Source organism: Balaenoptera acutorostrata, chromosome 1 (genome assembly GCF_949987535.1).
Source record: "Balaenoptera acutorostrata chromosome 1, mBalAcu1.1, whole genome shotgun sequence".
Taxonomy (NCBI): Eukaryota; Metazoa; Chordata; class Mammalia; order Artiodactyla; family Balaenopteridae; genus Balaenoptera; species Balaenoptera acutorostrata.
In genome coordinates this window covers 145541917-145552881 of record NC_080064.1, presented here as the reverse complement: position 1 = coordinate 145552881, position 10965 = coordinate 145541917, and the positions used below count along the sequence as shown (strand labels likewise).

Below are 10965 nucleotides of genomic sequence, written 5' to 3'. Positions count from 1 at the left end.
CTGTATGTCTCTAAATCCAGCCCAGGTTAAAGCTCTTGAAATCAAACACCTCTGGGGGAGAGGACAAGGAGCTGGGGGAGGGGTGGAGGATACACAGGAATAAATCATCTCAGCGACCAACCGTGTACCTCCACGGCGAGGAGGGAAAATCTGGTCCTGATGGGGATCACACTTACCTCACTGGGTGGCCTCGGCAGTGGGCTTCAGAGGGGGCAGAGCGTCACCTACAGCTCTCTTTATGCCCCCTGGGCTGGGTCACTGATTGCCCTGGCCACGTCCCTCTCTTCTCCCTCCTCAACTCCTAGCTCCAGCTGCTTCTCTGCACACAGGCCCTGACAACCCACGCTGTCCCTCCTTTGGCCGAGCGCCATGCTGTCCCCTCGGCCAGGAAGGCCCTTTGCAATGCTCTCCCTCAGGCCTCTGACAAACTGGAGCTTTGATGTCCCCTCTTTTAGGAAGCCCCCGAGTTCCAAAGCTGGGCGGCTGTGCCTCTGAGCGCCTCCCACGGCACCCAGTAATTCCCTGCAGCGGCACTTCCCACACTGTCTTCCCCACTAATGGTGGGCTCCTCGAGGGCGGGAGCTGGGCTTGGGTCAACCGTGTATTGCTGGGGATTAGCTCAGTGCCTGGAGTATACTAGGGGCTCCAAATAATCTGTCGAATAAATGAGAGCCCGACACTGGAAGAGGCAATGCTAAAGATGTTACATCTGGGCCAACCTAGACGAAGGGGCCCCAACCCCAGTCGCTGGCGTCCCAGTGCCCAGTGGAGCTGCTGAAGTGCCACAGTCAGGGACATACTGGCTGAGTGGGAGAGCGTGTGAGAAACGCTGGGGTATACGGCTAGACCTGGCACGTGTCCTGAGGGATGGGTCCTGTATGTGCCTGGAGCTGGGAAAGGCTGCCAGAGTCCAGGTTAAAGCCCAGGTGAGTGAAAGATGCTAGTGGCAGGCATCCTGGCACGGAGAGGGCACAAGACCTGACGACCAGCAGACCTTCATCCTCCTATTCGAGTCTAACTCAGACTTTCGTGAGAGTGATCACTAGCTTTTCCTAGTTTGGTATTATTATAATTACACGAATGCTTTCCTAGACATTATCTTAGAGATTACAGTACGGCAAAATGCAGCTCTTCCTTGAAGTACTTCACTGATAAAGTAGTTATATATTTTTTCTCCATGTATCTTTCTGTGGGGGGTGTGTGTGTGTGTTAGGAAATTGATCCAAATTTAGAGTCCTATAAGGCAGCTGCCTTGTTCTGCTCCAGGAAAATAGATACGGAAAAGCTGGCTTGCAATCTACTGCGAAACTTTCCTTGCTCACTTGACTGTCAAGGGAGAACAGTCCTTGAAGATCTGGACTGAAATGCCAGAAATCAGGGGCTGTTCTATCACTTCTGGGTCTAAGCCCAGGGGTCCCCGAGGTCCTAGAGCTATTCTCAACCCTAGGGACCCTAAGGCGGTTCTGGCTGAGTTCACGGTGTTCTTTTTACTGCCTCTAAGTCTTACTCAATCAGATGCAAAGCCTTGGGCTAAAAACAACCCCTGGAAAGGAAAGAAGGGAGAATTCAGAGTAGAGAGGGAAGACAGCATTAGAATAAGGCCTTTGGTTTAGGGGTGAGTCTTGGTGAATTAAAGCAATTTCTCTGGCTTCCAAGAGATAAGAGCCATTTCCTACATCATCTTGAAGGAATTTGACAGCTACCATGTCAGAAAGAGGCAGGAATCTTGACAACAGTTTTCATAAGAAAACTGGACATAGCACCCCCTTGACACAAGGAAATTCTTTTGATTCTTTCAAGCTAAGTAAGTGAGGGTGGAGGCAGGTCCCCTCTAGGCAGCACCTTTAACAGTTGCCATGGAGACATGAGTCATCTTCTTTAGAGGTTGTGCCTTTAGAAGCAAAGAGAGGAACTCTGGGGAATTCTTGGGCTCTTCTGACCTTGGAACAAATTAGTTAAATGCCTATCCAAGTCACTACATGACTATCTAAAACATTTAAGGTCTTGAAAGAGATTCACATCTAGTTTCAATGCTTAAACTAGCCTGGAAAATATAGAGGCCCCAGTCCAAAGATCAAAAAGAGATGTCAAACCCTAGCTCACAAGAAAGGATTTCAAGTTAATGGTCCAGGTATTGCCTTTCCTCCACCTTTGGAGATCAGACTCTCCTAAACTTCTCCGGAGGTTAAGGCTTTTCACCTTAAAAAGATGCATCCTGGGATGAAACAAGCCTTGGGACCCAGGAAAGAAATCAGAATACTCAAAAGCCTGTTCTGGTCACATCTGATACCTAACTGCAGATACCAGCCTCCTTCTCCACATGCTGAAAGGATTCCAAGGAAAGAGATATGCGCCTGAAATCCCAAAGCCGTTCCCTTCTGGGCACTAACACCCTGCTGGCCTCTCCTGGTTTGTTTGTAGCTTTAGCAGATATAGGAAGGCCAAGTAAAACACTCCCCATGAGGAAACCAAGCTGGTGGTGAGCCAAGGAGAGATTCTGGAAAAGGGAGATGCCCCCAAAGGGCTGTTTTCACAGTGTCGCATTGCAAAGGGCATAGTAATAATAAAAAAGAATAGGAAAACACTTGAATGACATCTTTCCTTCTTTCAACATGGCCATTTATGTTGGATATAGGAATTCTACACTTAAGATACACCACTTAGAACATGGGGGTAATAGGTTCACTTCCCAGGATTACTGTGACAAGACAATTATAAAAATGCCTAGCACAGTTATCTGACACAGAGTGAGTTTAAAAAATAAATGTTAGTTCCTTTTCCTCTTTCCCCAAGATTAGATTAGATCCCAGATAAGGTACAAGAGTCTTCTGAAAAGCATGGCATAGCTAGTGAGCGAGTCCTAAGGTCTGTCACAAAAGTAAATCTGTTTACCCACAATCCTCATTTTCTTCCATAGCTTTCGACCCTCTTCCAGAGACATACAAAAAGGTGACTGAAGTCAAGGGCATTTTTTTCCCCCTTGGAAAAACATGTCCATTCATTGGTAAAAGGCAATTCATAGACCTTATCCATGAAATTCCAAAGGTCTACGGCAGGGTCATATTTGCAGGGTGGAAGTCGATTGCCTCACCCAGCATTATACAAGCGCCGGGAGTGGAGGTGGGGAGGTCCAGTAATCCACCCATGACATTGAGAAGCCATGTTCCTGCTTCGAGCTACCCTTTCATTATGCCCTTCAATATATATTCCCTCTCCCCAACCAGGCCTTACTCTTCTACTAGGGTTTTAAGCAAAACTTAGCAAAAAGTTTAATTTCTGAGAGGTACAAAGAAATAAAGCTCTGAGCATGTCTTCCGGGGGAAAAGCATGCAAGGCAGATTTTATGTAAAATTATAGAGTGCAATCTGATACCTTTTTTTTTTATGAGGGAGCTGGGAGGAGGAAGGAGAGAGCCTTAGATACCAATTGTTTTGCCTTTCATAAAAAATATATCAGAGTCCCGGAGTCCAAGATTCAGAGTCAGTATTTTCCTAGATTGAGAACTTGATAATTTTTCTTCCTATGATACTGACATATTTAATTGAGTTTCTTTTCTAAGACCAGCAGACATGGAAACGCTCTTTTAAATTCTTGCCCAGTGTCTAAGCAGGACTTGTAATCAATATGCCAACGGGCCTCCTAGGCTGCTGAGGTAAACTGCAGAAGAGGTATAATCTCTGCTCTTAGCAGGCTTATGGGAGAGTGTGGCCCTAAGAGAAAATAAGTCTCAACGAGACTGTGAGGAAGACAAAGTTATAACTCAAATTGGGACCGAAGGGGGGGGGGGGCGCGCCATCGTCCCTGGACCTGCTCCCGGGGGCTGTCAGGTTGCAGCTATAGCTGCTTCTGACCCTGGGTGAGCCCCTGACACGGAGGTGCAGGAGGTTGGCACCAGCACGGAGGACTAAAGAACCAAGGCTCCTCCTCAATCAGGGCATCAAAGCTCCGTCTCAGACCCTGGGCACTGCGGACGGGGAGAGACCTGTCTCACAGCAGGCTGGTGGGTCGCCGCTGCTGTGTCTGAGGGCTGACCTAGTTTTCTGTCTCCAGACTTTGTACCTTCTTTGTCCCTAAATAGACCATAACACCACCCTACGCTCCAGCCTGGGGCTAGGAGGCATCATGAGGTAAAAGCCTCTTTTAGGGTTCTCTGCCAGTAACAAACACGCATTCAATTATGACAGCAGTACTCCATGATCCTGAATCTCTGCCAACCAAAAGAAAGCTACGCACATACTGCTAAACTTTTACAATTCTACAACTCAGAGCCCATAAGGCGTGTGTAATCCAGCTGTAAATCTTGTCGACAGTCTGCCCCACCCACTGGCCACTAAGCAGCTGGATTTTGAATCGCACCGGGCACACAGCCATCCCATCGCCCCTCTCTGTCCTAAATACTTCTCAGTCCATTTCTCATCCTTTTTCTATACCTCCATCCGCCAGACCATTTCCCTCCCTCCTTCCTTCCGTCTCCCTGAGTCCTCAGAGATGACAGCCAGCAGAAGCACTAGCTTCTGGATTATTCTTTCACTGTATCTGAGACAATGGGCTTAATGTTCAGATACACAGGGGAAAAAAAAAGGCAAAATGTTTTTGCATTAGACCTTTTCAGAAGGCATAAAAAAATAAAGTACAAACACAGATCCCTTGACAATTTTATGATTAAAACCAACAAATGGAAAACAGACAGTTTTGAGTGTTGCTAACATAATCAAGCATTTCATGCCAACTGGCTCTGCCACCCCATTTCTCAGCTCTGTTTCTAGATGTACCGAATGTGTCTGCAGATGACATCGCTTCTGCACATCAAAGAGGTACCCCGTGTTAAACCCGGGGGACAGAACTCCAGGTGAAAAGCCACTGGCTCACGGGCACAACACTTCGGGTTTCACGTAACCCTCAACAATCAGATTCTCCAGAGACACGTGGTTCTGTGTACATGTGTATCATGTCAAAATGTTAAACGTGACCGTAAGAAAAATGACGTGAGCCTGTTTCATCTCCACGTGGAAGGTGGTGATTTTCTGGGAAGACACTATCTGAGACACCAAATAGAGGAGCCAAATGGAAGACATTCAGTGTTTGCTTCATTCTTGCTGGATAAGAACAAGGAATCTCGGGAAAAGGTCACCCTCGGAACAGTGAACGAGTCACTGGCGCACAAGTTTAAGGTGGGGCTTAGCAGTTCGTTTACAGCTGGGGAAAACTATTTTAGTCACTTGGCCAAAAACCATAGAAAGGGAGGGGACGTAAAACCCTAGGCGACGCGAACTCTCCCTGCGTTTTTTCTGCTCGAAGCTGGGTAAAAAGCCTGAAATTTTGGCTGCGTCTCTATTTATGTAACAACCACAGCTGCCCCCCCCCCCCCAAATAGCTGCTGCTGCCGGCTGAAAGAAGGAAGGGCTTTTGTTGCTAACACTTGAGTCCATTTTCTCTAGCGCCTGACTGAGTTTCCTTCCCCTCGCTTTTGGTGTGTGCTGGGTCTAAAAGGAGATAAGCAACCTCCCCCTGAACACATCAGTGGTACCATCAGGTCTGTGGATGGATTTTCAAGTCAAGGCTCACCTTCACAGCAAGAACACACTTAGCTTCTTATTCTATTCTGTGGCAGGTGATCTCTCGACTACCCACAGCGTATTAACTACCCCCACCTTCGGAGGGGGGCGGTGTGGCTGATACTGAGGCCTTTCGCGTTCGCAACCCTGCAAACAGAGAAACACACAGCGCTTTTGCTGTGTTGTTTTTTTTTTTTTTTTTTTTTTTTTTTTGTGGGCCAAACCCAAACCTGGACACTGCTGGCGTGGCGCTGAATAGGGTGCCCTCCCCTGAAAGTAACAAAGACAACCCCCGTCCAAGCTATCGAACGTGTTAAAAAAATACAAAAGTTATTTTCTCCTTTTGATGGCTGTTTACTTGTGACAACGTTTGTTAAAAATATTATTTCTGTCTTTGAGAAGAGACCATTCTCTTCATAGAATTATGGAAAAATAAACTCTACCAAACCCACAGTTCATGTTCCCCACTACTGCCCGGGGCTTTGGCTTTCGCATCTCCGAATATCATCACCAGGGTCAATGTACTATGTTTTCCAGTCGGCACACGCTTTTCACCACACCATCCAGTACTGCAAGTAAGAGAAAGGAAGTGGCAAGGCCCGCGTGACATTTTGAAGGGAGAGGATTCGGAAGTAGGGTGGTTTCTTTGCTAACAAGATGAAAGGTAACAGGGTGGTTTCGGGCCCTCCTAAAAAGCCGTGGGATGTCCCCTCACCTCCTCTGACCACTGTCAGTACCGCGAGTGCCTGGTGGGTTATAAGTGGGATAGCAAGGAGCCGCTGAGGAGTCACTGCTAAGGAGGGCTCGTCTTCCGCACCCAGGAGCATCGTAAAACACTTGAGCTGGATGAATGGGAGAAGACAAGGAAACATAAAAACAGTAAAATGTTTATTTTCTTAGAAAAAAAAGTAGGCAAGAGGGATCCAAAATGATTGTGATCACACTTCCGTCTGCATCTGAGCAAAACTGACGCTGCAAGCTTGATCTTTGATTAAAGAGACCCAGGAAATGAAACTAACTGCCGTTCGCTCCTATGTCACCTCCAGGAGTCATGTCACAACATGCTTTTAATCGATAACAGCGCCTCTACTTCTTCTTCGCAGAGAAACAAGGCTTTTGCCATAGCAACCGTCCCATCTCCAAAGCGCAACACTGCCAGTGAGAAGCAAGGCTTTGGACTGCTGGGGCGGGGGGGAGGGCAGGGAGGGAGGAGAGAGGGAAGGAGGCGCTTGTCTTAGAAGCGGAACCGGTCTAGAGCAGAAGTTGGATATCTGAGTTCACCACTACCTCATCTTATAGAAAATAGGTTGGAGAGCATCTGTAAAACCAACAGTATCTTTAAGGTGAAATTGCAGAATTTTGCTGCAGACCTGGACACTGAGAGAAGTGAAAAGTTGCAACAAGTTTTAACTAGCAGCAACAAAGAAAGTTCGATAACAGTTTTTTTTTTGTTTGTTTTTAGCAATATTCCTTTGCAAGTTCATTAAGAAACATTGTAACTTAATGGGGATACGATATGGAACGATCTTCTTTTGCTATAGTGCTGTTCGCTGAAGAGAACCGACCTTTGCAAAGATTTCAACGTGGGGTGTAACCTATTTACACAGTAGTAGCTCCCGGTTTGAGTGGTAGAATTGGTGCTATGTGATATCTTCTTCTTCCGAACAGTAATCTCGACCCTTGAGAGGAAAAGAAAAGAATAAGATGTGACCGAGAATCCAAAGCAAGGCTGGAGATAGTTACTTGCAATCGGTTTTCTCTCAGTATATGTCTCCCTGCAACAGGAGCCAGGCTCTGTCACTGACTACTGAGCACCAGGTAGGTAAGTCATAAATACGTGTTGGCTGATTTATAAACTGTATATACCTCATAGCATGGAAGTTTTACCAAGCCCCCAATAAGCCCTTATTTTGTATTGGTAAGAACTTATATTATACTAGGCACAGGAAAGACTCAGCCTTTCACCAAGTTAATTACCAAATGGACGATCCATTCAGGAGACCAATTTGTCATGAACAGGAGAAACCAAAATGAACAGTGAACGAGTCCCTTTTTGCTCAGGCCAGGGCGGCTCACACTCCACAGCTGTATCTCCAAGCCCAGAACTTACACTTTCACAGAGGAGGATGGCATAATCTAGGGATGTCTTAGTTTTAATCCACCCTAATGTGTTGGTTTGTTTGTTTGGTTTTTTTTTTTTGGCCACACTGTGCGTCATGTGGGATCTTAGTTCTCCGACCAGGGATCAAACCCACACCCCCTGCAGTGGAAGTGCAGAGTTTTAACCACTGGACCACCAGGGAAGTCCCTTAATCCATTCTAAGTTAAAACAGGGATTAAAAAACAAAAGATTCACTGAATATGTATAACATATCTAGGACTATGTTTGGTATGTGTGGGATGCACAAGGAAGGCAAAAATGCTTTTAATGCATTCCCTAACAAAACAGGTTACTTGAGGGCTTAAGAACTATATCCAGCCATTACTTTTGAACATATTTCATCCTCTCTCCAGCAGGTTATATACTCTGTGAAGGCACAGTTAGGCCTGGGATTTAAGCTCCACGTCTGACATCACTGGGCTGTCTTGGTCAAAGCACATGGCTCCTTGGTCTGTAGTCTCTCACAGAGAGCACGGAAACAAGTCCCTGTCCTGCCTGTGTCACAGTGTCACAGATAAAGGCTTTGTGTAAAGTCACGTATTCATACTATTTATATCCTTTGACCACTTTCTTTTTTTTTTTTTTTAAACAAAAAAAAAAGAGGAATGTACTGGAAAGATACAAAGGTATCCCAAAGAAGTGAAGGCTCAGTAACCAAGGCTGGGAAGGATAGATGTGGGAACAACATGGACCCTACCTCCTGAGAGTGGCTATTAATGTGACCTAGTTGCAGTAACTTCCAGTCTCTGTGTCTGTTTGTTGTTTCAAATTTCCTGGAGTGACAATCATACTGGCTCAACTGGACTGAGCCCTCTCTACCCCTGGATCACACAAGTGTGAACAGGTAACATCCCGTGATGCTCAAGTTTGCCGAATGCTCTCTCCACGTTGGGTACTGTGCTTAGCACTTTTCAAGTTTTGCTGATTCTGCCACCACAGCCCTATGTCTTATGTACTGCTGTGTCTCCCATTCCTCAGATGAGAAAAACAAAGCCCAGAGAGGCCCAGAGGTTTTCCGAAGTCATAAAGCTTTTACCCGACATCCAATCTTTGGCATGCCACGCACATATCTTTAACTTTCTGACTAGACAGCATAGGTGGTAGTTGGGAGTTTGGTCTCTGCAAACATCCCGTGTTAATACCTTAGGGTTTTGCATGAGTGATCACAGTCTACGTCTTCTTTCCAACAGAAGTCAGAGCCATGTCCTGACTGTCTAAAGTGCTTGGCATCCAAGCCTCCCCATGACCTAGACAAGGGCGGGAGAAACACGGGGAGAGTAGGCTTGACCATGGCTATGGGCAGGAGCAAAGACAGCTCGCTCAGCAGCAGTGGAAGGGGAGGGGGCTGACTTCTTTCGTTTTAAATACACACTACATGTTTCAATTCTGGGGGGAACGTTCCTTTAAAAATAAAATGTTCTTTGTAACTGGGACTTATTACTAAAAGTATCTAAAACATAAAGGAAATAATAATTTTGCATACAACTATTTCTCAAATGTATGACATGTTTCTTTGTCACAATATCTGTATATTGGAAGTAGCTCACATTCTCCTAATACTTCAGCATTTCATTTTAATGCATGACGGTACCACCTGGCTGGTCAGTCATCCTGGCTCTGTGACTCACTAGCTCTGGGATCTTGATCAAGTTACCTCTCTGTGTCTCACTTTCCCCACCTGTAAAACGAAGGTAACAACAGTACTAACTTCATGTGGCTGCTGAAGATTAAGTGAGTTAATAGTAGTAAAGTGATGAAATCGGGCCTGGCACATAATTTTATACATGTATGTGTGTACACATGTGTACACGTGTGCTTGACAAATAAGAAAGTGCTGCCACACCAAGAAGTCTTCGGGGCCTGCAAAAGCACGAGGGTGGCCCGTTCCCATGCTAACCGGCCCCAGATTGCTTGTTCTCTTTGAATGGTTCACCAATTAGCAGATTTTGGTTTCTTCTACCATCACATTGCCAACTCTCACCCCTGCTCCTTGCAGAGTTTTTGAGTCTGGTGTCATCTCCAGGCTTGTTTTACTTGCTGCAAAAAAAAAGTCTCCTGGGCAGGGAAGCTGGGTGACCAATCTTCCTGACAAGAGAAGTGTGTCCCCAATGACACCACCCTGGTGACAGTGTCCAAGCAGATGCCGGCTGTTGCCTTGGCCCAGACCACCCAGGAGACACTCCCTGAGCCACATGATGGAGAGCTAGAAAGGAGACCCTCGTGGACCCTGACCGTTGGGAGTTTATTCTCCATTGTGGGCAACAGGACACATCCAAACCTATCAGAAATATATCAGATGATGCTCTCCACGTATCCTCAACTCATGGGGCTCAGACAGTAGACCTGCGAGTGGCCTCTGAGTGGCTGGCTGGAGGGGAAAGGTGGGCTCATGGAGTTTACATTAGGAAAGGAAAGAGGACTTTTCCAGTGTATATGTGGACACACACATTGTTGTGAGACACTGGGCAAATCTTCGGGCTTTGGTTTCCTGGGGATAATCATGGTCTCTGTTTCATAGGGTTGTGATCTGGATTACGTGGGAAAAATACCGTTTCTAGCAGGTGGTCAATAAATATTAGCTGCTGCTATTATTACTACTACTGCTATTAAACCCCCTGTTTGTCCAGGCCCTGGCAGGAGAATAGGGACCGCCTTCCTTATGGCGGTTGGGTGGGTGAGAACTGTCGTCACAAATTGTACTCTGCCAGGTGTCAGGGAGCCCTTCCTTCCACCTCAGCCTTGCACCCCAGATGGGCCAGAACCCCATGTGCTCAAATAAAGCTTCTATGGCAGACACCTCAATCCCTTCTCTTCTTAAGAAGCCTCAATCAAAGCAAAGGCCTAGGTGGCCAATGTGGGGTTCAGAGGGCATCTTATCCACAAGGAAGAACTTGGATGCAGTGACAGACAGACAGACACACATGAACTGGTGTACTCACTGATAAAGCGGTGTCTCCAACTCTGTAAATGAGTTATAGGGTTAAACAGCAGGAGCATTTCAGACCCTCCAAGTTTACTGTTACCATAAGAAAGTGCCCTCTTTTGAGGGGTAGGGGAAAAAAGGGTTATTATGGGATTATATGAAATCATGTGTGTGAAACTTTTGAAAATTGTAAAGCACTATAGAATTTAAAGAATCTATCATTCAATAAAAAAAAGAAAGTGCCCTCTTTTGAGGGACAAATCTCTTGTAAACCCTCTGCGTCAACCCAAACTGCAACTTTCATTTCTCAAGCATTTGCTCCTCTG

At 46.1% G+C, this 10965-nt stretch overlaps 1 protein-coding gene across 1 annotated transcript in view; it reads right to left on the bottom strand.

The window, feature by feature from the left end:
- Positions 1-6426: 6426 nt before the first annotated feature.
- LOC103000162 (uncharacterized protein C1orf21) overlaps positions 6427-10965 on the bottom strand; it is a 149859-nt gene continuing 145320 nt past the window's right edge. The window contains exon 5 of the mRNA XM_057549766.1: positions 6427-7234. Within this exon, the coding sequence (XP_057405749.1) occupies positions 7196-7234 (39 nt within the window). The 3' untranslated portion in view covers positions 6427-7195. The remainder of the gene's footprint in view (positions 7235-10965) is intronic.